The sequence below is a fragment of the Coccomyxa subellipsoidea genome (genome assembly GCF_000258705.1).
Source record: "Coccomyxa subellipsoidea C-169, whole genome shotgun sequence".
NCBI classification, from domain to species: Eukaryota; Viridiplantae; Chlorophyta; class Trebouxiophyceae; family Coccomyxaceae; genus Coccomyxa; species Coccomyxa subellipsoidea.
The window spans coordinates 861,406-888,299 of NW_005178035.1; the positions used below are offsets into that span (position 1 = coordinate 861,406).

General features: G+C 52.7%; 7 protein-coding genes across 7 annotated transcripts; 3 read left to right on the top strand and 4 right to left on the bottom strand.

Moving 5' to 3' along the window:
• Positions 1–372: 372 nt before the first annotated feature.
• COCSUDRAFT_42060 (hypothetical protein) lies at positions 373–3,411 on the bottom strand (the record flags this gene model as incomplete). Its single annotated transcript, XM_005647594.1, has 7 exons — positions 373–711; positions 1,192–1,495; positions 1,625–1,884; positions 2,059–2,235; positions 2,399–2,563; positions 2,728–2,942; positions 3,390–3,411. The coding sequence occupies 7 exons, from the start codon at positions 3,409–3,411 to the stop codon at positions 373–375; spliced, it is 1,482 nt and encodes a 493-aa protein (XP_005647651.1).
• A 244-nt stretch (positions 3,412–3,655) lies between these two features.
• On the top strand, positions 3,656–6,260 carry COCSUDRAFT_63480 (hypothetical protein; the record flags this gene model as incomplete). The annotated part of the gene is made up of 7 exons (XM_005647595.1): positions 3,656–3,667; positions 3,955–4,026; positions 4,232–4,318; positions 4,601–4,660; positions 5,325–5,426; positions 5,791–5,896; positions 6,139–6,260. The coding sequence occupies 7 exons, from the start codon at positions 3,656–3,658 to the stop codon at positions 6,258–6,260; spliced, it is 561 nt and encodes a 186-aa protein (XP_005647652.1).
• Positions 6,261–6,350: 90 nt separating this feature from the next.
• Positions 6,351–16,620, bottom strand: COCSUDRAFT_66167 (hypothetical protein). Its single transcript, XM_005647596.1, has 26 exons — positions 16,422–16,620; positions 16,213–16,313; positions 16,007–16,057; positions 15,705–15,905; positions 15,363–15,546; positions 15,018–15,224; positions 14,564–14,719; positions 14,129–14,236; positions 13,943–14,007; positions 13,670–13,824; positions 13,414–13,533; positions 13,126–13,285; positions 12,752–12,902; positions 12,280–12,431; positions 11,793–11,968; positions 11,519–11,648; positions 11,241–11,384; positions 10,817–11,026; positions 10,304–10,446; positions 9,776–9,932; positions 9,166–9,399; positions 8,674–8,911; positions 8,278–8,369; positions 7,934–8,080; positions 7,438–7,605; positions 6,351–7,006 (listed from the first exon to the last, which is right to left on the bottom strand). The coding sequence occupies exons 1-26, from the start codon at positions 16,492–16,494 to the stop codon at positions 6,839–6,841; spliced, it is 3,891 nt and encodes a 1,296-aa protein (XP_005647653.1). The 5' UTR covers positions 16,495–16,620; the 3' UTR covers positions 6,351–6,838.
• A 149-nt stretch (positions 16,621–16,769) lies between these two features.
• COCSUDRAFT_53510 (peptidyl-tRNA hydrolase II) lies at positions 16,770–18,340 on the top strand. The gene is made up of 4 exons (XM_005647597.1): positions 16,770–17,178; positions 17,276–17,368; positions 17,502–17,586; positions 17,715–18,340. Exons 1-4 carry the CDS (start codon positions 16,849–16,851, stop codon positions 17,825–17,827), a joined length of 621 nt encoding a protein of 206 aa, XP_005647654.1. The 5' UTR covers positions 16,770–16,848; the 3' UTR covers positions 17,828–18,340.
• Positions 18,341–19,266: 926 nt separating this feature from the next.
• Positions 19,267–19,710, bottom strand: COCSUDRAFT_15983 (hypothetical protein; the record flags this gene model as incomplete). The annotated part of the gene is made up of 2 exons (XM_005647598.1): positions 19,267–19,407; positions 19,546–19,710. The coding sequence occupies 2 exons, from the start codon at positions 19,708–19,710 to the stop codon at positions 19,267–19,269; spliced, it is 306 nt and encodes a 101-aa protein (XP_005647655.1).
• A 1,027-nt stretch (positions 19,711–20,737) lies between these two features.
• Positions 20,738–21,700, top strand: COCSUDRAFT_8743 (MFS general substrate transporter; the record flags this gene model as incomplete). The annotated part of the gene is made up of 6 exons (XM_005647599.1): positions 20,738–20,799; positions 20,929–21,030; positions 21,145–21,151; positions 21,201–21,302; positions 21,390–21,491; positions 21,599–21,700. Coding segments are annotated over 6 exons (477 nt in total), but the record flags the coding sequence as incomplete, so codon positions are not given.
• A 2,527-nt stretch (positions 21,701–24,227) lies between these two features.
• Positions 24,228–26,753, bottom strand: COCSUDRAFT_63483 (3-phosphoshikimate 1-carboxyvinyltransferase; the record flags this gene model as incomplete). The annotated part of the gene is made up of 8 exons (XM_005647600.1): positions 24,228–24,491; positions 24,809–24,945; positions 25,156–25,293; positions 25,408–25,522; positions 25,655–25,819; positions 26,014–26,203; positions 26,348–26,508; positions 26,619–26,753. 8 exons carry the CDS (start codon positions 26,751–26,753, stop codon positions 24,228–24,230), a joined length of 1,305 nt encoding a protein of 434 aa, XP_005647657.1.
• Positions 26,754–26,894: the final 141 nt, after the last annotated feature.

A 26,894-nucleotide genomic window follows, 5' to 3' on the forward strand; every position in this document is an offset into this window, starting at 1 on the left:
TCACAACGGGGTCCCCACAGCCTGGCAGGACACTGGCAACTCTTCTCAAGCGTCCACTTCAATACAGCAGCTCTGCTGTGTCTTGACGCCAACTCAACTCTCTTTCATCCTTTATGTGCACCATTTAGGTCTGCATCGTTCTTAGGCAGGATCAGGCCAGACCGCTCCTCGACCATGGAAGCCTGTCAACCTCATTACTTGGAAACTCATGGGATCGACAATCAACAGCTGCATTGGAATACCCTTTGGGATACCCATTGGAATACCCGTTTTCGGTATGTTTGTTTGTTTCCAACCCTCTCAATGGGTCCCGTTGCCGACTGTTGACATCCCAACAATCACCCATCCCCTTCAATTGCAGTCTGTGCAGTCTCAGTAATGGACCATGACTCTGTTCTCGCGCCGCCGGCCAGGGCCCTTCTTCTTTCCCCTCCTCTTCTCATTGATCTTGGCCGGCTGGGCGGTGGCGGCTGCAGGCGCTGAGATTGGCGCGCTGCTGCTACCCTTGACATCAGCTTCCGGCTGCAAGGCTGCCAGGGCCAGCTTCGCGGCAGCTGCGGTGCTGCTGCATGCCGCCAGCTCAGCGGCGGCATGAGCCTGTGCTGCCAGCTCTGCGTGTCGCGCTGTGCACGCTTTGCATGCTGCGGCCGTCCCTTCCAGGCTGTCGTTGTCCCTCGGGCCCGCCAGGAAGCTCTGGAGGTGGCCCATCACCTGTGCAGCACAGCAGGCACTATTAAGTGCATCTGCACAACCAGCTGATGCTTCACCTCAGCAGGCAACCTGAATCTTAGCAAAGTCTGGCGGCACCCATGCATGCTACAAGCCGGAGTCAATCATGCTTGGTTGCAGAGTGTAATAAAGAAAGAAGGGAAGGGCCGCGGCTTTCACCTCCTGGACTGCAGATGCCATGTGCGAGTCTTGCAGCATATCATCTCTCCGGCGCCAGCAGTGTGCATCTCTTCGGCGCCAGCAGTGTGTCTGCGGTAGATCTGGTTGGAAGCCGAGCGCTGTGGCGATGTCCAGCTCCTGCAGGTCGGTCAGTTGTCAGCACAGCAGTTTGTAAAAGCTACCTTGGCTTGCACTGCCTCCGGCACCAGGCAGATTGCAGGTTCCTGACAGGTAACAACGACAATGACTATGACAATGACCAATGCAGTCATAACAAGATGGAGCACAGGAGGGAATGCGCACCGCAGCATGCATGTCGCGGGTGCACAAGCGGTGGGCGGCTCTGGCGAGGCGCATGACCGGGTCATTTGGCTGATCGCTGAGCGCCGCTTCAATGGCCAGCAGCTGCGCGTCTGACAGTCCCCTGTGACACCGCTCGGTTGACGGCCAGCTGGCCGCCACCTCAGCGTGGATGACATCAGCAGTGCTGTCATCGACGGCGTGCCTGGGGCTGTCCGGCCGGGAGCTTGCTTCGCTCAGCAGACCGCTGGCGACACTGCGAGGGCTGTCAGGGGGTGAGTCGCCCTTCGCGCAGGTCGCCTCGATCCTGCACCACAGCAGCACAGCAGCGTCAGCTCCAGGTGCTGCAGCCTTCATGGGATTGTTTCATGCTGGTTCAAGGAGATGCAAGCGCAGCAGGGGCTCTAAAGGGGGCGGCTGGTGACAGATGGGGTACCTGAGGGGGGCAGCGGTGCTGACGTCCTCGGCGGCAGTAAAGGACACGGCCTCCTGCTGGCGCCGCACGAAGGCCGAGAAGCGCTGCCAGGACAAGAACGCCCCCTGCGCAAGGGCCTCCTTCGCCAGCTCAGCGGCTTGCGCCTCGCGCGCAGCGGAGGCCTCCTTGATCTCGGCGCGCATCTTCCTGTAGCCTGCCTCACCGGTCATCGCGCGCCACCGCTCGATGTCGGCCACATACTCCTCCGCCTCGACCAGATCCTGCGCATCAGAGGGGCGTTTCCGTCATCATCACTCCAGTCTAATCTGCTGCAAGGACTGCTACAGCTGTAGCAGCAGGCGGCAGTGGCACCGACACATCTCCACTGCAGGTGAGCACATCGGACAAGATCCCATCAGGCACAGCAAGTAGGTGCTGACGGGGCGATGAGTCACCTGCTCAGTCATGACCGTCAGCGCCTCATTCTCCTGGAGCCGCGCGAGCAGGAGGCAACGGTGCCAATCGGCCTCCGCGCTCCATATGTTGCCGGTCCGGCTGCGCGCTTGCGCTCTGAAGTAAGTTGCATCCGCGCTGCTGTCGTCGAGTGCCAGAGCCATGGAAGTGTCCAGCTCCTGAAGGGGTACAACATGAAACGTCAGGCACCAAGAAAGACAAGCATCACTGATCTCCCAGAGCAGATCCAGAGGCAAGAGACGTTGTTGAGGCGCCAAAGAGGGCTGGGTGCACTGCAGGGGATTTCTATGCAGGCAATTGCAATTGGACAGAGGAGCTCACCGCTGCGGCTGGGTCACCAATGCAGATGTGCAGGACCGCCCGCTCTGTCAGCAATTCCACGCTGTTTGGCAGCAGAGCCAGTGCACTGGTGAGGCTGCCGACGGCCAGAGCATAGAAGCCATCACGTACTTGTTGTACTGCGTTCTTCCTGTACACAGCGATGACCTGCAGATGCACCCAGAGATGTCGGGACTTTGGCCTGAGACAGCTCCTGTTGCAGCACCTTGGGGCATGCGCAAGTAATAAATGGAGCTTTAGAACCCACACACAAAGCAACAATATCATTGAATGTGTATATTCAGCATTGCAGTGACAGGGGAGCTACTCACGTTTTCCAAAACTGCGAGACAATGCTCTGTGATGATATCGTCGTGCTGCCTCCGGAACCGGGAGCAGACCGGGTATCCGAACGCTTGCGAATGCACAAAGTGCGCAACAAACTCCGTGTCTGCCTCCGGCTGGACGAGGTACCATATGGGTGGCTGTGTGGCGGTCATCTTGTGCTTCTCGATTGGACGACTTCTGGAGACTTCTGGAATGAACCCTGCGCCACATCGCACAATGTGTTAAAAAATCAATCAGCATAGCTGAAATAAATCTTTTATCACTCTATTGCCTCGACCATAATTTCGCCATATGCCTCAACCCAGTGCGAGGATTACCAAGGATCGAAACATTTTGCAAACATCTGCGTCAGCTGCATATTGGTAAAGGGTCTGCACAACCGACTACAACCTTCAAGGAGCATTCAAGAGGCCTGCACAATACCTGGACAAGAAGGGCGTGGGGTGGTCAGGCCGTGCAACGATCCGGTGCAAAGGTGCGGCGGAGGGGCGACGAACGAGTGAAGACAAGTGGCGAGGTGCAATGAATTCGAGGAAAGTAATGCCTTTGATACTCCTTTCTAATATAATCGGCAGACAGTGGCCATTTGTGGCTGGATCGCAGTTTCCCACTGAACCTATTTCCCTGACTCGTGCCATTGACTGACTTGCGATTATGGGACCTGTCATATTTTTGGCTGGGGAACCAATACTGTTGTGAACATCCTGCAAAGCTGGGGCGGTGCCTGATCTCTCAGACAATGCACCAAAGTATTTACTTTAGATTTGTGAAATAAGGCATGCCCCACATATGCATTGGCATGTGCACAGCGCCACCCCTCCCCTTAGTCATGGTCATAGCGAGTCACAAAACTCGAAGACAGCTGTACCATTCAAACGTCCAATTGTTAGCTCCTCTAGAGAAGGTTTTACAATGTGTTCGAATGTCAGAAGGAACAGCAAATAATTGGATACAGGCGCGCACTCAGTCAGAAAGGGCAGTGTTGGTTATTCGGCACCAGTTGGGGGTAATTGCAACAAGGAGGAGTTCCAGGTGAAAATTTGCAATGCTTGCAGAACGTGAAGAATCAGACCAAGGTGTCCAGATCGAAACCACCTGCCACGTACCCTAGTATCCCACTAAAGCAGGCTACACTTACCAATGCACAGAAGGGCAGCGCTGTGGAGGAGCTTCTGTGATTGCTGCTCAACAACGTTCCGCGCGCTGGCCAGATCATCAAACAGGAAGCGCAGCAGGGAAACACCAGCGCCATTGCCACCGCACTCGCCACTGCTTCTGCCACTGTGCAACCTGCTGTAACAATTTTTATCCTGAAAAAACCTTTTCCATCGCCGCAGTTGCCACCTGCATGCTAAAGCTCAGCATGCATGCATGCACAAAATGCCTCTGGGTTTTGGGAAAATATAGTGTCCTGAAGTTGCCAGCAGAGCGTGGCGGGTGGGCAGTGCGTATCAACGCACATTGCGGAACTTAGAGCGTGGGGTGCAGGGCAATTGGAATGCTGTGGCGAAGGCTGTCTCACAAGCGGTGACAAATGGCGCTCCAGCAAATGCTGTGGCCAAGGCCGTCGCTGCGGTGTGCCGCTCTTCAAATTGCCCTCTTTTTACTCAATTTACAGGCCAGAAATTCAGTGGCATGTATCTGCGTTGGTCTGAGAGCAGAGTAAACGCACATGCATTGTTGCTAAGGGCAGATGAGATTGTCATAAGCAGCCAAGGGTAGCCACATGCAGGGCTGCCGATGCTCCGCCTCAAGGAGCATGAGTAATACACTCAGTGTATCGTCTCTTGATAAATTCCAACTAACATGCTGAGGCTTGCTGTACAATTTGTGCTTGAGCATGAATTGTTGCTGCAGGCCACCTCCAATGCACCTGTGGGAGCACCGGCCCAGTCAGTGCCCCCTGCCCCACCGGGAGTGAGTTCAGACATCCACAACTCATCTGATATCTACCAATTCTGTGCTAGTTTGACAGTAAGGCATACTGACAATGTCGCGCATGCCCAAGGCCAGCCTGGTGGATTATATAGATCACTGACAGGGTGGGTATCATGGGAGCAGTTGCAAGATGCTGCAGCTAGGCGATACGCACGCCATAGCCAATGCACTGGCTGTTTCCACTGGCGGTAGACACTGCCCGTTTTCTCAGCATTTCCCTAAGGATTGACACTCTTTTTTGGTCGCCATGCTGACTCAGGAATGCATCTGCTGCAATTTGCAGGTAAAGTGGAGAGTGTTGCCAGTGCCAATGCTCAGGTGACAGCGGCTCCAGCCCTTGACCAAGAGAAAACAAACAGGCATGGCAGTATCAACTTGATTTGCACGATGGTGACAATAGCTCTGTCACTGCTGGGCCATTTGCAATCTGTTTCTGGGATGTCTTGCTCACATTTGTAAATTTTGTGACGCAACAGGCCTTTGCACAGGCAGAGAATGCTATTTCTTAGGCAGTCAGCTCAGCACTTGCTCAGGTAAAATCTCCTACCAATATGCTGGCAGCAGTCTCAATTGCAGCTCCAACCCCGACAGCAACATGTGAAGCAGGACTGCTATGCTTGACCAAATGAGCATGCATCAACAGGTCAAGAATGGAGGCGATGCAACAGCAGCGGCAAATGCAGCCGCCACAGCCAGTGGCAGAGCTACAGCAGAAGCATACGCCTCGGCTGCAGCCAAGACGACGGTCCAAGGCACTCGTCTGACATTCCATCATTGCATGTTGTGGCTGTTGTGGTTGTCTGCAACTACTTGGCAAGTAGCGATGCAGACTGTGCTGCTGTCAGGGACAAATAATATAGTAGTCACCAAGGGCCCATGCAATTTGCAGGGAAGGGCCTAGGAGCAGCAGATGCCAGCGCCTCTGCAGTTGCCACGAGCACAGCATCGCACATGCCATCTCCACTGCACTTGCGCAGGTAACCCAATTGTAGGCTTGGCCAGGCGTGCTGCCATCATTGATATCACGGTTTTATTTATTAAAATGGTTGATACTGTGCAAGCGGTGAAAGAGCTTGAATGTGAGCAATAACTGCCTACTGCCAAAACAGGCGACCAATAACAATGCCAAGGCCGTGGCCGCTGCAAGATCTGAGGACATAGAGAAGGCTGTGGCCAGCGCCATCGCATCAGCAAGTGCTTCAGTCGTGTCCACAGGTGTGCTATTGTGCAACGAATCATTGCTGTTTGGCATGCATGCCACGTTTCTACTTCTCTTCAAAGTGCGCAATGCTGCACATCTGTGACTAGCCTAGGACGATCCTGGCACTCGCATTCTAAAATAGATTAGTGAGACTCACAAATGAGCGGGCGTGTCATTAGTGGCCCAGGAATTGCAAATATAAGCTGACAAGATGTATCTGGATTTTCATGCAAGCCCTAATAGCTGCTAGGTGCAGGCGGCACGGCGCAATTGAGCACAGAGGCGGTGTCGCGCGACGTGCAGGATGCAGCACACGTCTGGGCAAGTCAGAACGGCAGATACGTCTTGAAGGTTTATTGCAGAGGTGTGGTAGGTTAGAATCAGTGGGACTCGTGGCGATGCCTAGCAAGGAAAGACATTGTCAATCTTCTAACCAGCAATATTACATGCCGAAGAGGCCCAACTCTTCACTGCCCATATTACATCAGAAGTTTCTTCCTTCCAACAGTGCGCACAGTCTCAACACTTCAGGATGTGTGTAAAGTTGCAGCACCTCTGCTTTGCGTACAATGATCATCCGACTGCGTTTTTGACTGGTTCTCAAACCCTCTCAATAACATTTATTTGCTGCAAATAGCCTGTGGTCCTTTGCTGGTTGCCGCACGGCAATCCACACTCGACCACAGAAATCCTACACCTCTTTCACTCAGTGTCTCAGGCCGATCTCTCATAACGCACTCTCTTCTCAAGTATATCGATGATGCTGCAAAGGCGACTGCAAGTCTCAGGCACAGCCTGAAAGCTCAACCCTGCTGCTGCCGCAAACACAAACCAGCACATTATATTGCATCTCCTGCACTGGGTCTGCAAGAGTATAGTCAAGACCTGGGCTGAGTTGGTCGTCACTGCAAGAAATTCTCCACCCAAGACATTCTGTCGCAAAGCCTCAGGTCGTGTCACTTCATGGCCTGGTAGTAGAGCTCGATATAGTCGAGGGCGGGGCGGTTCCAGGACCAGTCCTGGCGCATGATGCGAGCGGCCAGGCCGTAGAACCAGGCGCGATCTTTGTAGTACGCGTCCAGCGCCCGGTTCAGCGCATAGTCCAACGCGCCCCCATCCGTGCCCTGCAGTCGCGCATTTCAATATGCTCTCATTGCGTGCACACTGTGCAACTCCGTTGCTGCATCTGCATGTCCACCACCTTGCAGCATAATTATAAGTTGTATGCCCGGGCGGATGAGGGGCATGATCTTTTGCTCAAATACCGAGCTTTTCTCCAGAAAACGCCATGCAGTCCCCTACGAGAGAGGTCCTTTCTGGGCAAGGATTCTAAGCAATGAGTCAGTGACTTGTAGAGGAGCCTGCACTGGGGTGACTTACTTAAATCTCCACAGGATCTTGTCCGTAATTGCGCCATGAGTCAAGGAATGCCCCTGCACACCTTTTTCACTGTTCCAAGGCTTGTCCAATTGGGACAGCCAAGAAGCGCTGCACGCTGGAACAAGTAAGGTCCCAGTAAAAGTCTCAGAAATGGGGCGTCAGGAGGGATGCCCACCTCAAAGGCGAAGCCGTTGGTGGAGTCGAGGGCGTCGCGTTCCCAGTCGGAGGAGCCTTCCAGTTCCCATGCGGCACGAGCCTTGTCCACGTCCACGTCAAACACCGTGTCGCGCAGGCCGCCCGTCGACCGCACCACTGGCACGCTTCCGTATCGCATCGCGATCAGCTGCGCACGGCACCGGCAGCGCGTCAGCAGCCAGCAGCAGAGCACCGGTGAGCCAGTGCCAGAGAGAACGGAGCCATGTAATACCCATGTGATCTGTACGACTTGGTAACAGTGATTTGGCAAGAGCGCATGACTAGTCAGCAGCATTGCCCATAAGCCATTGAATTGTTGATTAAACCCGCAAAAGAACGATAATTCTGATGGACATACACAGAGACCTGGCACCATCTCCTGTCCCTTGGAAGTAAATGCAGGTCCTTCCTGGCCGCGCACTTGCACCAAATGCTGAACAGCGGTCAAATTGGCAGGCAGAGGTGAGGAAGGGGACCTGGGTGAGGCCGCAGGGCTCGAACATGGAGGGGACAGCGATGATGTCACAGGCGGCGTAGATGAGGTGAGACAGCGACTCATCGTAGGAGAAGGCAAAGTGTGCATTCTCGCCCCCCAGGCTTGCTGCCAGGGCATTGAACTGGGCCTGCACATGCACCATCATTCAAGCACAGCAAGCACAAAATGCAGACAAGACCCGCTTGCAGGGATCTGTTGGGTCCCATTTCCCAAAGAATATCTAAAAATTTCGTGTAAATCAGCAATAGACATGAGCACCATCTCTGCATGGCTATCTGTGGAAGAGAACATGCCAGTGAGCGGGCTGCCATGCTGGAGGTTCACCTGGATTTTGGGGTCTGGCGCGGAGCCCAGCAGGACAAACTGGCCGCCCCGCTCCAGTGTCCGCCAGGCGCAGTGCTTGATCAGGTGCAGGCCTGCGCGCATGCATGCACACCCCATCAGCCCACACATCCTAATCAGAAAATCAGACAAATTCGGGTCCATGCCAGCTGCTTCTCAAGGAAACAGACGCTCATCTCTTTATTAATGATTAAGAAATATAACCTCTTTATTTCTCCTTAAACAGTGTGTGCAGGCATGAAAAACCGCCAGCCAAAAAGCCCAAGCAGGACTCCCTCGACCTGAGACTACGGGTGGATGCTGTCCAAATACCCACTACATCGTGCATGGGCATGACCCACAGTAAAGTTTACCGGAAGCGTGGGTGCGGGGCCGCACCCTTCTGCTCGGTGAGGCGGGTGACGACGCCGACCATGGGCTTGTCGCCCCAGCCGGTGAGGCCGAGGCGGTATCGCAGCGTCTCGCGCGCGGCGGCCTTGCCTTCCACCACGCTCTCCGCGTTGTACGCCCGCGGCAGCAGCTCATCGTTCTCCGGGTCCCAGATGTCCACGTCAATGCCGTTACGGATGCCCATGAACTTGGCTGCGTGCGCCGCTATCGCCGGAATGCCGCCAATCTGCCATACACAAAGATCACATCACTCTCTGACCCATCTCTGAAAACAGAAAGGGAGATAGCGCCGAAACAAAGGCTCATCTGGCATGAACTCATGGGATTGCCGTTGCTCATCTGCTTTGCTGTGTTCCGCCCATTGTGGAGGTACTAGTAGGCGCTGTCAACTGAAACACGGCAGAACCCGTGATGGCAGCTGCACAAGATATGAAATTGGCATTGGTGGTGGTTGGGTGAAGCGCTCAGGGCAAGGCGAACCTCAAAGGCGTAGGTGGGGGAGACGGTGGTGAAGCGCTGGGAGTAGTACGCGGCGGAGCCGATGCGGTCGAGGCCGTACTCAGCGTTGTGGATGGTGAAGACAACCTTGGGGCGCCACAGGCCGAATTGGTTGTAGCTGTCCCAGTATGCCTGCGCTGTCCCGGCCGTGCTCCAATCGTGGCAGTGCAGAATGTCCGGCTGCCTGCCCGTCTGCAGCAGGAACTCCAGCGCCGCCTGCCACGCACAGTCACCATCTACAGAAGTCCAAGACTCAGACTGCTGGATGGATCTCGAGCACCACATTGCCACAACCCCCTGTGGATTCTTATATGTGCTCCACTAGGTGCCTTGCCATGGGATAGAGACAATTCAGAGGCATGGTGTGTGCCTATTTGAAATTCTGTACATCATGAGCTGCTCCCCGATCCCAAGAAGTGCATTGGGAACAGTGTAATATTCACCCCAAGAAAGGACATCCAATATTGCATCTGGCTTTTGATGTTGCAGTCCAAATACTTATCCTATTTGGAAATATTTTGGGCAAAGGAAGAGGGCGGCGCGCCTTGTTGAAGAACTCGAAGCGCATTGCGTCATCGGAGCGGCCATAAACGGAGTTGACGGCGAAGAAGCCGTTGGCGGGCTCGATGAAGAAGCAGCGCAGGCCCTGCACCACGCACGTGCTGACCCAGATGTGCGTGCCGCCCCAGTCAAATTCCGTCTCGAACTGCGTCGCGCCCAGCAGCGGTGACTGCAGGAAGAAGTCGTACCTGCGCCCAGAACAGGCCAACCCCGTCAGCTTCATGCACGCATGCAACATCCGATGTCCTTGTTTCTGACCAGAAAACAAGTATATCAGAGCGGCAGACTGGTGGTCAGCACAAGCAGATACAGTCAATCTGTTGACACCGGAGGCAGTTGCACTTATGCGGCAAAGCAGTCTTCACTACAATCGAGGACAGTGGCATGCATGGCTTTGTCTCAGGCTGTTTTCTAGTAATGCAATAGAGCAGCCTAGTAAGCACTTGCCGTTCACATGCAGCAGAGACCATAACAATGCACGTCCAGAGGGGTTGGCAGTAGGCATCATGGCCCTTTCCTCTCAATGTCAGTGTGCAGCAGAAGTGAGAGGGAGCCCCACCGGGGCAGGATGACCTCGACCTGGTGACCGAGTTCCTGCACCGCGCGGCCGAGCGCTGTGACCACGTCGCCCAGGCCCCCCACCTTGCAGATGGGCGCCATCTCCACCGCCACGTGCACCACATGCAACCCCGGCGGCGTCAGCTGCACGCACAGCCCCACAGCCCTGTCAAACCTCTGCACTTCTCCCAGCAATCATCCAGCATTCTGTGTGACCTTCAAGCAGTCATCCAGGGTTCCCTGTAGACAAGAGAGATGTGAACCCTGATGACCTCTCCGGTGCAATCCCTGATGCTAACCAAGCTCTATTTGATGGGCCCGTCTTGCTGCGTGATTCCAAAAGTCTTCGCGAGAGCTGATGTTCTGCTTGCCTTGAGAGACATTATAGCGCTAAAAAATGCAGCAGGCGGCTGGTCACAGCCAGCCAGCCGGCCATTGCAATGCAGTGAAGGATATGCTGAGGACGACAAGCTGTTGGACACAAAAGAAGAGAAGAGGGTGATGAGATGAGCACCTCTGAGCCCTCCACAGGGAGGTGGTAGTCAAGGCCGCCGCGGTTGTCATAGATGCCCTCTCCCTCGGGCACGTTGCTGAGCACAAAGTCGATGGAGTGCGCGTTTTTGGGCACGGCCACCGTCGCGCTGAAGTGCTGCCCCTCGCCGTCTGGCACCGTCATCTTCAGGGGCCCAAACTTCTTCAGGTGCGACCACCTGTTCCAGCCGCCCTGTAGCACACATACCATTATGGCACTGTTTAACTCGTGCCGCTCCCCCTTTCAACCCACTGCTGAAGACATGCAGCAGGACAATTCTCAATGGGTCTTTAGCCTGCAGGAGTGATAATTTCCAGAGAAACTGCCCTTCAGCAAGACATAGGAGCTGAAAGACCCTAGATTTTAAGAATTGTAAGGAAGACAGGGCGCGAGAAGGAGCGCTCACCGAGAGGTAGACCTCTGCACAGCCGGAGAGGGGTGTGTCCTGGGGGTTGTAGTAGATAGTGACATCCTGGCCGGCCTGGATCTCAGCAGGCTCTGTGAACAGCACGTGCTTCATCTGCCGCCGCAGTACCGCCATCGCTTTCGCCTGTGCAAATGCACCTATGCAGTCGTAGCAATGCAAAGCACATGTCTGCTGTCTGGTGATCTTTCGTACATTACGTGACCTCCATAAGGAATCATAGCAGCCGTTCAGAAGGTATTGAAGGGGCGTCTGCAGACCTTAGCGATTGAGCGTATTTCTGTGCGCTTGGTTTCTCTGCGCACCCACTCGTCCTCCAGCTCCTTTCGCTGCTGCCTAAGGTTGTGGTAGATCTCGTCAAACTTCCTCTCTTGGAAGTCATTCAGCGACCTGTTCAAGCAGCAATCACCCCATCATTACGTATATGATACTCTTGCCTGATTGTCCAATTAGCAACTGTACTGATAAGAATAATAATTAAAAAGCAAATACAGTATAAACCCACATGTAGAGGTGGGTTTTTTGCTTTCTCACCCTCCGCCAGCATCCAGCTCCACTAGAGCCTTGAAGTCCTGTCCCTCATTGTTGTCGAAGTGCTCGTAGTACTTGACAACAAAGTTGATCACGGCCGCGTCAGGAAAGACATCAAACTCCGCCGCCCACCAGTCGCCCTCCTCGCTCACGCCTGTTGCCTTCTCCATGATGATCTCCTGTTCAAGAGAAGCCAGCAAAAACTTTCCACCATGACTTAGCAAAATTGAGAAGCCATCCTTTACAAAGACGGGTGGGCCAGTGAGGACACAGTGCAAAAAAGGCGGTGAAAGTATCACTCATGATGTCCATTGGGCACTCTCTCGAACAATCTGGCGTCCTTCTTTGTGCTGTAGTAACAGATGCTGGAGAGCGCCAGGGTATTCACAACCATCGATGAAGATGACTGTTTGGAAACTCTTGGTACAACGGGTGTGGAAGGGCATGAAGTACATGCCTGGGTGTCGAGCCACCCATTGTGGCCAAGCACGACACAGGGCGCGGAGGGGAGGGGAGTCATGAAGGCCAGGGGTCCGGCGCTGGCGTTGTAGAGCAGCTTTGCCCTCTTCCCCGGCACCAGCCCCTCCGGAACCGTGCACCACGTCACCTGCCCTGGAGACCGCTCCAGCTGTGTCACAGCACCTGAGCACGCATGCATGAACACATGATCAGTCTCTGCCAGTATCTTGCACCTGCCATTCAAAGTTCCTTTCTCGACTGGCAATCATCCGTGCTGCAGAACATGAACAACCCATCCAGCAGGGTGACTAACAGTAGTACTCGCAAAGCAGCTACCCTTCCCCCAAGAGATAAGATGTGTCACTCTCCAGGATGGTCTCCAATAACAGTATCTTACATTGCTCTTGAGCGCAGTCATGCACATATATAAAATTCCAAAATGGCATGTCAGCAATAGGTGAGACGGCATGTCACGAACATGTCAGATGGTGTCTTGGGCGGACCTTGGCGGTGGTAGGCAACGCTGTCGCACAGGTCGGCGGCGCGCTGTTTGGCAGCTGTGCGGTCGTCGGCCTCCTCGCGTTCCCTCCGCTCCTTCTCGGCAGCTTCCCTGGAAGCCGCCTCCTCCTCCTTCCTCTTCTTCTCTGCCGCCACCTACCATACCAACCCATTTATATATACATGATGGGTGAACTCCTGGAGATGTCATATTTACCTGTGAGCACCAAGCAGTGGAAGAAGGCCCAAAAACAGCTGTGCACGTCTCAGTCAAACCTGCCATCAACACAGGCCTACCTTGGATGATGAGAGGGGACAGTGTGCTTGTCACAAGATTTGTGAGGCGACAGTGGGAAGCAAAGAAGGAGAGCAGGCTCACCAGGCGATCCATGGCACGCTCTGCCCAGAGCTCCGGTGTCATAACGCTGTCAAGCATGGTCAGGTAGTTCTGGCCCATGTTGTTGTCAGTCGCGCCCTCTCCGTCGGTGAAAATATAGTTCATCTCAAAGGCATCCTCCGGCACCTTCACAATCACCCTCCTGCACAGCCAAAGAAGGGTGCATGAGACTTATTCTAGCCGCCCGGAAGAGTGGCAATTACCAACGCGCACGTTATCCAGGGAGAGCTGTCAAGCAGTGACACTATATAGATGTCTGAGGGTACTTACCACCAGTCGGCACCAAAGTCATGCGGTGCATCTGTCTGCTCCAAATCAAACCAGCACCCATTCTTGCCCTCCAACTCCCAGTTGTTGAACTTCACGTGTATTTGCCGCCTCGGCCTCTCCCTGTATTGCATCTTGAGCACTTCAACCTTCACACACCAGCAGCACAAGGAAGCACAAAAGTAAGCTGTGAATGCTCCTTCGTCTTGGAAAGATTCGTGAAGTTTTGTTTCTGCAAACAGCAGCGATTAAGACGCACCTGAGAATGTCGGATACATTGTTGTTGAAGTACACCGCCACGTCAGCCCCAGCGACTGGCCTCTCAGGGTAGACGAAATACAGCCAGTGCTCCTTGCCCTTCACCAGCTTGGCCGCTGAAGCATGGACATCCGCAGGGCGGCTGCTGGTCCCGGCCTGTCAGAATCACAATGCTCAGACTTCCAGACAATTCACCTAGCAACGGGACATGCATAGGAAGGAAGAGTTGAGGTGAAACGCAAAAGAAACAAATTGTGCGATGCACAAATTTTACCTCTGCCTGTTCCTTCTCCTGCGCAAGCTCCTTCCGGCCGCTGGCTGCAGCTGCCTCTAATAGCCCTGCAAAACACACACATTCACATCATAAGTTGCTTCGCACAACAGCTATCCCCAAGTCCATTGTCCGCAAATGGCACGAGGGCAGACAATTCTGCCATGAAAGCTTCAATCGGGTGTGCACCTGCAGCATTTTCAGCAGAGCGTGGGGGCTGCAAGGGGTCATTGTCCTGGCCGCCTCCATACTGCCTCGCCTCCTTTGCCATGTCCTCATCCATTTCGATATTCCCTCCTACGCTCGTTGCACCTCTTTCAATATTTTCCACTGTAAACTCACTGTCACTGCTGGCAGGGGCGGCATAAATACTGAGCATCCGTGCCCACGGTTCACTGGGTCTTGCTTGGATCTGGCGACTCCAACAAGGGGTAGGACTGTGGCAGCCACTAACTGCAGGTTGTCTGCAGGACGCACCTTGCCTCTTGGCAGGAAAAGCAGGTTCTAGTAATAATAACAAACTCAGTGCCTAGTGGTCAAGAGCAAGGCATGCAGCCTGCTGAAGCAAGTTTCTGCAGTGAGTCATCAGCCGGATTGTGGAACAAAGAAAGTTGTGCTCAGCACCTGCTGTAGTCTGGTGGCTGGTCTGCAGAGGCTCTGTCTCTGCGCCCGCCCCAGTGTCGCGCGCAATTATGTCCTCCTGGGAGCTCTTTGGGTGCTCCACCACGACAGTGGCTGCCTTGGCGCTCCCGCCCCTTGCCCCCTCTGACTCTGCACGCTCTGCAAAATCCATCTCAGCATGCAAGCCAAGACACCTACTTGAGGCACTAAGCGGATCCTCAGAGCCTCGACTTATCCCTGTTAACTCATCCTGTCTTACTTTGACCACCAGAAAGAAGCATACGGTAAGATACACTGGCAACAAAGCTGGCAGGCATCTGCTGTGATTCCGGCAGAGCGTGTCACACAGCATGCGCAGCCAGTGTAACTGATCTTTGGCTGCTGGGGAGTCCCTGACAATCTAGCCTGGTCGTGAACATTGTTGGCCGGGTTGAGAAGGTGCAGGCAGGGCGCTCACCATCGCTCATGGCCTGCATGCGCTGCACGGAGGGGCCCTTTGAGGGCGCGGACAGGCCGGTCTTGGGCATTGGTGCTGGCGGTGGGGCCGCAGCCAGCCCAGCATTGCTGGTCTTCCTGCCACTGAATGGGGACGCTGACGCCGTGAGTTTCCTCTTCAGCTTGTCCACCAGCGACCCGAAGGAGAAGGTAATCGTCTCATCTTCACCTGCAGCGCGTTGCTTGCAGATCGGACAATTTATCACACAGCAAGCGTTCAATCTGTCAGCAGAAACGGATTGGGGTGGATTATACTGGTATCCTTTCATAATGGCAACACACGCCAAGGCAAGGCAAGGGATATCACCTTGCAGGATGGCTGCATCGCCCTCAGGAGTCAGCTTCCAGCCCTTTTCTGGAGCAGCCACCTCTCCAGCCTCAGAGGCTTCCTCAACCGGTGCAACAGGCTCATCTGCTTCTTTTGCACCAGTGGGTTCCTCAGCAGCACTTTCCAGCACATCCAGCGGGCTTGCCTCCTCAGCAGGTGACTCCTGCAGCAGACGAAGGCACAGGCAATTGGTGCTCAAGGCCGCCTTGCCACATTGGTGCAAACGTTTCTGCCATTCCTCTGAAAAGTTTATGAATGTCCCCCTCTGGATGTTCACCACTTTCTACACCAAATCACTCCAGGTGGGTTTGAAATAAGTACCTCGCCAATGTTCTCACTGGCTGGTCCAGCCACCCCTTCCTGAGCTTCTGTAGCAAGTGGGGCCTCCTCCAATACCCCGACCGAAGAGATTGCTGGAAGCTCTTCTCCGATTGCCGCAGCACTGACACGCAGACTGCTGTGCTGTTCATTGAATTTGTCCTGTACTTCTGGGCTCAGCTGGCTCAGCACTCTTGCCACAGCCTGAAGACAAAGTTAAATTTCATGACTGAGGATCTGAGCGCCTTCACACTGTACACACGCGCTTTCGATGCTTCCAAAGGGCAGGGGGTATCGAGCTTTACCGCGCGCAGTTCCTCATTTTCATATCGGAGCTTTGCCAGCTCATCGTCCTCCTACAAAAGCAATGAACAAAAGGTGATGCCCATGTGATCTGAAGGCACAAAGCTGTATAGAACTGTGGTGTGCAATGCTGCCGTCATAGTAGACATCTATAAGAAACAGGACTGACAGCTTTCTGTAGATAAGATTTAGACACTCCAGGACTCACCGGTTGCACTCCAGATGATCCACCAGGTGCACTTGCCTTAAGGCATATCTTACTTCTTCGCCCGAGTGGGGAACGATGGGCAATTGCACGGATTAATTTCTCTGTAACACATCAGGAATTGGTTAAGCTTTAGTTTGATCTGGTGATATGACAAGGCTTGCAGTTGCACCGATCAGTCTGTGAAAAGCGCTGGCTTGGGAATTTCTCACCTCTCCGGCCTTTGCACGATACCAGTCTGATGTCTCGCAATCCATGAGGGGAAGCGACGTGCAAGTTAAGCATTTTGACGCCTCTACAGGTCGTCAATCTGCTTGGCGCTGCACACCAAGGTCCGCCGTGTTCCACTCCCGCCGGTCTCCAAGTCAAGACGCGGAGTCCATCTTTTCATCTGTTGAGATAGCGACTTCCCCGATCGATGATTGGCGACAAAGAGCGATGAATAAAGATCTTCGCCAGGCAGAGACACCTGCATTTAGGGTTTGAGAGGTCAACCCTCCCTTTCTCCTTTCGGCTTAGATCGAAGCTGCAAGCAATTTTATTTCAAGGGAGACATCTGCGCATGGTTGAATATTGCTGACAGCAGCAGCATTAGGGAGAGTAACAGAAAGTTGGTGGGCATCAGAGGTTCTAGCCAGCATGTCTGCCAACATAAAGGTGGACCTGAGTCGCCATGTGGGGGTTTCCCTTGGTCTGGCAGCAACAGCAGGGTTTGCAATGGGTTATTGCTTGTCCAGAGTCCTCTCTGCAAGCGGCAGGGCCAGCAAGGACTGCAGCCACAGCGATGATGCCTCATCAGTTCTTGATACGCCACGCACCAACGGCTCAAGCGAGGCAGATCTGCAGAGACTTAGGATCCAGTCAATTCAGCAAGATTATCAGGAAGGGGCTTCACGGAATGGGTCTGACATGGAATTGGGCGAAGACTTCCTTGTATTGGCGCTCTTGGTCCGGATGGACCTCCAGCTGGTGTGTATTCCAGTCTTGCAGCCGCTTCATCGTCAATATATTGCTAGCACCTCACTTCACAGCAGCAGATGAGATTTGGTGCTTGTGTCTCTTATAGAGTGCAGGCGCCACAGCAAAGCACTGCAGCACAGCTTGCTTGGGCCAGTTTAAGAAATTGTACAAGATAAAGAGCGTGGAGCTGCGACAATGGGTATGTCTTCTCCTGTGATGAGATCAGTGACTCAGCATAAGACCAGGCCTTTGTCCCAACGCGTGGAGTGACATTGCATGGTGTGCTGACAAACGCAAATTTCTGAGAACCACAAGCATGGGCCTCTCTGCAGGAATTGACAAATAGCAGGAAGTGGACGCTTGGAGTGAGCAGCGAGGGAGCCATGTTGGACATTCAGGCAGCAGCACGTAAAAGAGGTGACTGGGTATTCTGCTCGAGCTGGTCTTACAGCTCCACTGGTTGTTCACTTCGGACGGGCTGCCCTGATGATTTGATTGCACAATCTGTTAACAGGACCAAGCAAAGATATCTTCAATTTGTGCAGGCATACCAACAAGGACGGTGGTTGATGAGAGGTCATTGAAAACAGTTCTGGCGCTTGGCCCTGCACCAGCCTGTGACCTGAAACCTCTACTGTTGCACCTGAAGGAATTGTGAAGACTTGGAATATAATGCTGGGAATGTTCTTGCAAGGCCACGTCCCAGATAGTTTAAAAAGAGCAGCCTGGATCAGTCTCTGCTCACGTGGGAGAATTACGAATCTACTGATGCCCGATGTTGAGCTGTCAGCCACTATTCTATTTTCGCAATTGTGTGAGTGTTGCTGCATTGCTGTGTTGAGAACTGTGCACTGGGCAGCACTGCTGCAAGTATGAAGCATCCTGCAGCAGCAAGTTGGCTCCATATGGAGGGATACGTCTTATGTGTTGTGAGCCGCCCAGGAGCTGAGCACTGAGCATGTTTAGAGCGTATTTTGAGCAGCGGCACCAAATATGCATGCTATACAATAAGTATAGGTATAAATACTGAGGACCGTGCCCACGGTTGATTGGGTTTTGCTTGGATCTGGCGAGTCCAACAAGGGGTAGGATCGTGCAGCCTTTAATCGCAGCTTGTCTGCAGGACGTACCTTGCCTTTTGACAGGAAAAGCTTGTAATAATGATGACAATAATAATACAATAAGTAAACCAGCGCACATCGTTCGTGGTGCTTTACAATCACGTTTTCGTATTCCAGTTGGTCTGGACGTGATGCTATCAGAGGTTGCTTGCGCATTATGAAAATTGAGTAGACTGAGGATCACAAGATGCAAAGAACACAGTTATTCCCAACAAAAAATATGCTTCAATCCCAGTCATCTTGGGCGCTTGTGTCCACTGAGGGCGACCAGCGCTGTGACTGTGCTCTCCGAGATTTATCTGCTTCTCCGTTCGTGTATTCCTGGGCTCTCCCTGACTGCTGCCACGTCCCTGCCTCACCTGTTTCGGTGTAGTATCCATCTTCGCTTTCAACTTCAACATCCAGCAAGCCATCCCTCCCACTGTACCCTGCCTCTGGAGCCTCCTCGGGGTAATTCAGGCCCGAAGCATAGGGGTCCTGCAATGTATAATAGAATGCCAGATTCAAGTTCTTTTGCACATCAGCTTTAATCCTGCATGGCATCAATAGTATGAGCTGCACAGCACGCCAAAGATGCAGCATCAGATGCTGAGCATCTCACAGCTTAAGAGCGTCTCGGCGTCCGTTTTGCTATATCACATGAGCATTTGCGGGATAATCGCCGCTGACCTGGCGTGATGATGCATCCGTGCGCCAGTCTGCTCCGCTCCACTGCCTGAAGGGCTCCTGCTGTGGAGGCGGCAGGCTGATGCCCGGCTGACTGCGGCCACCAGGAGTCCTTTCCATGCGCGCACCAAACCCCGCAGCATCCTCCTCACTCCTCTGCCCACCACACAGCACACTATATGGCTATCATGCACGAGCCAGAAGAAGATCGGTGCAGTCAAATACAAGGCACATGAAATAATTGTCGATTACGTCCTCAATGAGAGGTGATGAAGACGTATCCCTGTATCAGACAAGAGGGATGCATGCACTACATTCTGTGGGGCACCCCAAGGCACACCTGAATGTCCCTGACCTCTTGTCGCAGGCGCAGGGATTCGACTGCAAATCCCAAAGCGGTTCCCGCAGTGAGAAGCTGACAGAAGAGCAATAAAGGGTCAAGTCGCCAGCCCTGCGCAGAGCAGACCCAAAGGCCTTCAATTTCTCTTTTAGATTTGATCTGATAGCGCAGCATCCTCAGCTCAGCTGCATACAGAGTAGCTCATGTCTGATTGCTAGATAGGATTGGCCACTGCCGTGCAGTCAGTACCTGGAAAATGAGGATGCCACCGGAGAACGTGGCCACTGCAGACACGATGACATCAAAGTCCCGGGAGATGTCAGGCTGCACTCGCCGCAGCTGATACAATGCAAGACCGCCAGCAATGAGGCTCATGCCCAGAAGTAATGCCGGGCTGAAGTCCACGTTCACCATAGCTCTTGTTGTCAGCGCAGACACCCGCCCATGCCTCCTCAAATTACATGCCCGTCTGCAGAGCAGTGCGTAACTATAATTATGCGCATAGAGTCAGTCCTAATCATCCGGAACTTGCATGTGACACCTTGTTGGGCACTTGACAGGTGACAGGCAAAGCACGCACCTTCTGCATCCACAGACATGATAGCAGCCGAATCTGGTGTTCACAAGTGCATGAAGCCTCTGCTGTGCGTTAAATGTCTTCTGCAGAGATAGAGAGGCCTGGGCGAGAGGGAAAAGAGAGTTCAGAAGGCTGCAAGAACCAAACTTATCCAAGCGAAAAACAAAATCATAGCGTTCCTCGCCGTAACATAGACATGGAATCATTACCGTTAATCTTTGTCGCCTAGGATTTTGTATAGGGCAAGACAAACAACACTGTGAGCTAGACTGCAACGTGAAGGTCTCTCCACTGGTTGCGAGTAAACGCATCATGCACTGATACAATTCGCCACCAGCTGGATTTTCGCAACGATTTATAACTAACAAATCGCGGATGCAACGAATAGTTTGCTTCACATCTTTGATCGACAATTTGTACAAGCAAGCCCTAGGGCTTGACCCTTATCTCATCTCTAGAGGGGTCACGAAAGCAAATCTGTCTCCGAAACCTTTCGGAGGCTTCGTTGCAATGGCAATTGAAGAATATTCCAAATTCTACGTAGTGCATTGACAGATCTGGTGTCAGTTTGGAAGAAGCTGCGTTTTCCATCACTTGAACCATTGGAAAAAGCGTGAAAATAGGGAAGAAATATTCATGCATCACGTACTGTTTTTTGCAATGTAACCCAGATACTTGCAATTTAGATGCCGAGTTGTCGCGTTCATGATACAAAGCTCAAGTGGGGTTGGGGATCCCGCCCCTGAGGCAAATTGTATTGAGACAACAACAGCAGATATGAAACACTCCGATCGAGCAACAGACAGTGAGGATGATCTATTAGCAGACGCTAAAACACCCATCAAAGCCCAGGATGTGATGAGAAAATTGGACACCTTTCTTCTCTGGAAGTTCTTCCTACTCACGGTTCTTTGCTATCTGGATCGGTATGTCTTCACTCTCTGTTTTTCCGAGCTGTATTGCCCTGGTATCCTTTAGGGGTGAAAAACTGTGCAGAGAGATTCAATGATGTACATAATTAAATATCTCACATCTTGTGCCATTCTCTGTGCCAGGACAAACTTGGCTTTTGCAGCCCTTCAGCTGAATGCCAGTCTCAACTTGACTGGAACAGAGTATGGCATTGGAAGTGGTATTTTTTTCTTGGGCTACACGTTGTTCCAGGCATGCAAACTTTGATTGTCTTTCGTTTGATTGTCCACTTTGGCTATGATGTGTGGCTATGACGTGCACTTTTTGGTGACCCCGGGAGTTCTCAGGAAAAGCCGAAGATTCTTTGTAATATATGGCTGGATCATGAAACTGACTCGTTTGAATGCTCATGCAGATACCCAGTAACTTGGCCTTGATGCGATTTGGCGCACGCAAATGGCTCGCATTCCTCGTGATAATCTGGGGGATTGTGGCCGCTCTGTTTGCGACCCTGAAGGTGAAAAATTCACCAGGCATGCCCCTTCCCGGAAAGCAAGGTATCAGATGGTATGGCCCTCTGATGGTGACTTTGGCTCTCTTGCAGTCTGTGCCCCAATTCTACGTCCTTCGGTTCTTTCTTGGAGCAGCAGAGTCTGGCACTTTGCCAGGAATGTGGTATCATTTGTCCCTCTTCTACTCAGGTAAGGTCACTTACACAGAGGACCACACCTCATAGCAAGCTCTTTTACATGGATTTTAAGATTGTATATGCAAAAGGAGACTGGGCATTGATTCAATTTGTGCTGTGCAGAGAATGAACTGACCGCTTCTTGGTCCTGGGTGTTAGTGGGCATTGCCCTTTCGCAGGTCATTGGCGGCCCCATTGCCGCAGGTGACTGTATGTTATCTGCTCTTCCTGTCGTGAGCAGTTACAGATCACAAGATTGTCGTGCACGCATGCATCAAAAGGGAGCTTGTAGGCGGCTCATAATTGTGGTGGGGCGGTGCAGGTTTTCTTGCTATGGACGGACTTGGGAACTTGAAGGGCTGGCAGTGGCTTTTCCTGATAGAAGGAGCGCTGACTGTGGTCATGGGGATTTACGTGGCCTTCACCCTGGCAGACCTCCCGATCAACGTGAGCAATTGACGTACTCCTCATCACCTGCCTGATTATATATCCCGCAGCAATTCACTGACAATCTGAAACTGACCCAGTTTTTGCCGTGTCAGATCATGCATGTGACATGTATTGTGCCGCAACTTCAGGCAAATTTCTTGAAGGAGGAGGAGCGTGTCTGGCTTCACCAGCGGAATGCAGATCTAAAGGCAAAGGCTGTGGGGAGTGGAGCAGCCACGCATGGCTGGGACTCCTTGAAGAACTACCGCACATGGCACCTGGCAGCAATTTCAATGGTTGCAAACATCCCAAAATGTGAGAGGATCATGGTTTTCTTGAGGTTGTCTTTAAATATGTGTGTTTGTATGGCTAATCTTCCGCCCTTTGTTGCCCCTGAGCCTATTGTGCTGATAGTGTGTGTGCTGATAGTTGTTCTTTGTGCTTTATGCAGATGGAATAATCTTCTGGTGTCCCCTGATCATCGATTCTATCCTTGGTAAGGGCTTTCAAAACATTTCCAGGAGCAAAGTGACAACTGATGAATTTTGAGATACTGTTCTGTTACCTGTCAGATCCCAAGCAACAGAGTGCGCTCTGCTTCAATTCTTTGCCTGCCATTTTCAGGAGGGAAGGCGAAGAAATCTATTGTAGCCCTCTTTTCAGCCTTACCGTTCGTGATTTCCGCCATTGCAATCTTGGCGAATGCGCATCATTCCAAGCTGACAGGTAATTCTATGCCTGTCCCCCTTTTGCAGATTCTTAAGGCCAAAGAATGCGCGGCACAGATGGCACAGTTGCAGGATGCATTACCGCATGCTGATAATAGCACTGGGCAGAGTTTGCAGTAGGTATTTAAATCCATTGCTACTGCTCAACAGGAGAGAGGCGATGGCATGTGGCAGTCCCTCTGTTGGTGGCAGCTGTGGCGCTTGGCGTGCTGGCCGCACTCATTCAGCATCACCCGAAGCCAGCTTTTGGAGCCCTGCTTGTGGCAGCGGTTGTTTGGGCACCAGATGCGGTGACTCCCTTGTCAGGGCTGGCTCGGTGAAGTATGCCCATGTTGATTTTGGTCGGCGCAGCAGTGTTGATGCTATGTGCACTTTTCTAACTATTTTGGTTGTGTGGAGTCTGCAGGTCATGGCGTCTTGGCCTGCCACTTTTCTGAAAGATGCTGGGGCAGCAACTGGTGTGGCTTTCATCAATTCGGTGGGGAGTGTGGGAGGGTTCATGGGACCATATATTATTGGTGTGTCAATTCAGCCCTCATCTACTGGATGAAGAGCTCCTGCTAAAAACAATGCCACATCGTTGTCTCCCCGCTCATATCGTTCAGTAGCGCTGAATATTGATCTGATGCAATGCAGGAGCAATTAAGGACAGGGGCGGCGGCTACACCTGGTCCATGGTAGTGCTGGCAGCTGCGGCACTTCTTGTGTCATTTCTGAGTGCGATTTTTCCGGAAGTCAACAGGCAGAGGCGACGGCCCAATAACACCAGCCGGAGGCTCTAGGATCAAATTAGAGGTGCCGCCATATGTATATCTGCTCAGCAGGTCTAGCTCACATGTCTTGGAGGTTGCCGGGAAGCTCCACAGAGGATGAATGTCATCACATGTCCATTTTATTCTGTCTGTTGTAGACGTTGGGATGTCCATTCGAATTTGAAACTTTGGGGCAGACGGTTTGTGAGCTTTGTTCCTCAGAGGTTTGCTGGAATGAGGATTCTGATGAATCTTCCTGTTTGGTTGTACACAATGGCAACAGTGTACTGTACGGTTGAAATACTATCAATGTCAATTTGCAAGTGTACAAAATGAGTTTTGGTCGTTCTATTGGGTGTAGAAGTATTGATAGCATAGCTTGAGTCAGCACTGACATGGTACATTGAAGCTTCAGCAATTGCAATTCCATGAGACTTGACTTGATCAGCAGAAGGGTGAAAGACCCTTGTATAGAACGGAGTGCATGTGGCAGAGCCCTAATCAGACTTATTTTGCTATTTGAAATCAAAAAAATCGTGGTTGCCACAAGCTGGACGAAGAGCTGTGGCAATCTGTAGCTACATTCCATAGACTCTATTTATGAACTTCACTCTAGAAAGCATGATTACAATGACTTTGCTGTCGCTAGTTTGCGCAAATGCCCAGTCGGCATGCCCGATTGCAGATCTCAGCCTTGCTCAGATCTCAGTCTTTATCGTTTTCTAGGGATGCATTCTTACAGAAACACCAAGCAACAGGTCCTCAGCATGCTCAAAGGTTTGTACTATGAAACATTGAACGTTCAAACAACCATCAGAGTCCTATCCTGCAGGCTGCCACCATCTTCATGCCCGGCTGACAACACTCTCCAGGACTGAGAAGTAGGTGGGGAAGGTCTTGCGCGTGCAGCCAGGGTCATTGATGGTGACTGGCACATCCCCGCATGCAGCCAGCGAGAAGGCCATGGCCATCCGGTGGTCATCATAGGTGTCGATAGCCGCCGGCTTAAGCTGCGCTGGAGGGGTGATCACACAATAATCGCGCCCCTCTTCCACATCAGCACCCAGCTTCCCCAGCTCCGCCACAATTGCCTTCATCCGCTCGGTCTCCTGCGCTCGTGCCACGGCTCATGTCAGCACAGATGAGGATGCTGCAGCCCCACTTACTATTACAACAATTACAGCGCGATGTTCCTGCCAGGAGGCAGGTGCATCTGCAGGCCAGCTGCAGGTGTCGGTGACCAGCTGTCCTACCCTTTGCAGCACCACTTGCAGCACGCAAACATGAGAACAGCAAAGGCAGGACAGGCCAGGTGTGCAAAGACTGCTCCATCACCATATGATCGTGGTGGCGGGGCAATTGAAACACAGGCTGCATGTGATGTCTGAAACATACAACGCAGTGTCTGCCAGAATCTGTAGGATACCTTAACGCGCCAGTTGTAGACATTTCTGATGCGCGTCTGACCCTCTGCGAAGATGGCAGCCACTGCCAGGGTCATGGCGGCGTCTGGGATGTCATTGCAGTCGTGGTCAATGCCCTTCAGGCTGCCGCGCGCAGGACCTGCATACCAGCAAACAACACCTCAATGACTGTGAACTACTGTAATGTCAACCACCGCAAAATAAGACTTAAAAAGGCTTGAGAAGTCTAATGCACCACAGGCGCAGTATTCTTTTGTAATTCAAGATGTATAGATGCACCATGCGAGGTGGGGACTGTGATATTGGCAGCGAGGTAATGGACGAGTGTATTTGTTGCCTGGTCTGTCACCTGTGATGGTGATGGAGTAGGGGCTCCATCTGACATCAGCGCCCATGAGGCCCATTACCTCAGCAAAACGCACGTCGCCCTGCAGGCTGTCAGAGCCGCAGCCCTCCACTGTCATTGTGCCGCCCGTGATGGTGGCTCCTGCGCCCCAGCAACCCACCTCTCATCTTCAGGCAGGCTGCACACTGATGGATGCGCAGTGAGAGATAAAACCGGAGATATCTAAGCAGGGATCCTGATCGTGCAAGGTTATACCTGCAAGGAAGTAGGAAGCTGATGAGGCGTCGCCCTCAACAAATGACTCGCCTGGCGACACATAGGTCTGGCCAGGAGGGATGTGCATGTGCTGCAAACCGTCCAGACGCTCCACCTGTTTATATACCAGAGGAATGGCCTTCATTACTATTTTCTATTACATTCTGACCATGCATTGCCTCTCAGCATGCCCTGGTCCAAGTTTACAACGGCAGTTATTAAGTCTTGGTGAGGGCGCATGGCAGACCTTGACACCGAAGCGCTCCATGAGGCGGACAGTCATGTCCACGTAGGGCTGCGACACCAGCTCGTCCCGGATCTTGATGGTGATGCCCTCGCTGCCTTTCGCCAGCGGAGCCGCCATCAGCAGTGCCGTCAGGTACTGGCTGCTCACAGCTCCACTCAGCTCAACCTGCCCACCACAGCGCCATCTATCATACCCCTGCCCCTCTGTCTTGAATCTAATCTCCGAAGATCTGCAAGAGTTGTTCCTGCAGCTCATCCACAGATCTGCAATGTGTAAGCCTGCAAAGGAGTGATATCCATGACATACTACAAAACAGAACTTCAGGAGCAGAAGTAATGACCATGACGATGATCGCGCACCGTGCCAGAGGGAAGTCCATCAGCCTGCACAGTGACGGGTGGGCAGCCGGTGCCCAAGCTGCACTCTGCCTGCACACCCAGCTGGCTCAGGCCGTCCACCAGATCCTGGATGGGCCGCTCGCGCATGCGCGCAACGCCATCCAGCACAAAAGTCCCTTGGCCCGCTGCCGCCACTGCAGCCGTCAAGGGCCTGTGCAGGAGCATAGGTACGGGTGGAGGGTTGCCATCGATTTGCTTAACGCCAGCAGATATTCTGTGCAGTTAAAATGGCAGCTTCTCTGCACAGGTCGTAGCGCAAGGCCTATTGGCAAGAAGAAGTGTGCCCAGTCCTCACCGCATGGCAGTGCCAGCGTTGCCTAGGAAGAGCTCAGCCCCCTCCACTGGGAACCGCCCGTTGCACCCATGCACCACCATCTCTGATTGCTCCCATCTCTCTTCCAGCTGGATGCCCAGAGTCTTGAGAGCACTGACCATGTATCGGATGTCCTCACTGTCCTGTGAGAGCAAGTGAGTGCGAGGGATGAGAGCGGCCACTTCACCCCTAGAGAGATCTGTTTGGTCGGAAATGAGGCATTCTGTCAAGATCTGAATGTGGACGTACTTACCAAGAGGTTCTTGACGACCGTGGTGCCTTTGGACAGGGCAGCTAAAAGCAGGATGCGGTTCGAGAGGGACTTCGACCCAGGAAGTTTCACGTGGCCTTCTATCTTTGTAATTGGCTGCAAGACCAGCTGCTCCATTGTCTCTATTTCTGCACGCAACCATAAAATCTTGTACTGAGATTGAGCCACAACAAATATGCAGGTTCATCGCAGAAAAAACAGCGACAGCTGGGGAGCTTTGCACATGGCTTGCTCCAAATCACCTGAAGCGACTGCAGA

Coding starts and splice junctions, on each gene's coding strand:
- COCSUDRAFT_66167 (XM_005647596.1), bottom strand. CDS start 16,494: ATGCTTAACTTGCACGTCGCTTCCCCTCATGGATTGCGAGACATCAGA. Junction 15,906..16,006: donor AAAATGAGGAACTGCGCGCG/GTAAAGCTCGAT, acceptor CTTTGTCTTCAG/GCTGTGGCAAGAGTGCTGAG. Junction 11,649..11,792: donor GAGCTGGATGCTGGCGGAGG/GTGAGAAAGCAA, acceptor CTGCTTGAACAG/GTCGCTGAATGACTTCCAAG.
- COCSUDRAFT_53510 (XM_005647597.1), top strand. CDS start 16,849: ATGTCTGCCAACATAAAGGTGGACCTGAGTCGCCATGTGGGGGTTTCC. Junction 17,179..17,275: donor TCCGGATGGACCTCCAGCTG/GTGTGTATTCCA, acceptor TGTCTCTTATAG/AGTGCAGGCGCCACAGCAAA. Junction 17,369..17,501: donor GCGTGGAGCTGCGACAATGG/GTATGTCTTCTC, acceptor GCCTCTCTGCAG/GAATTGACAAATAGCAGGAA.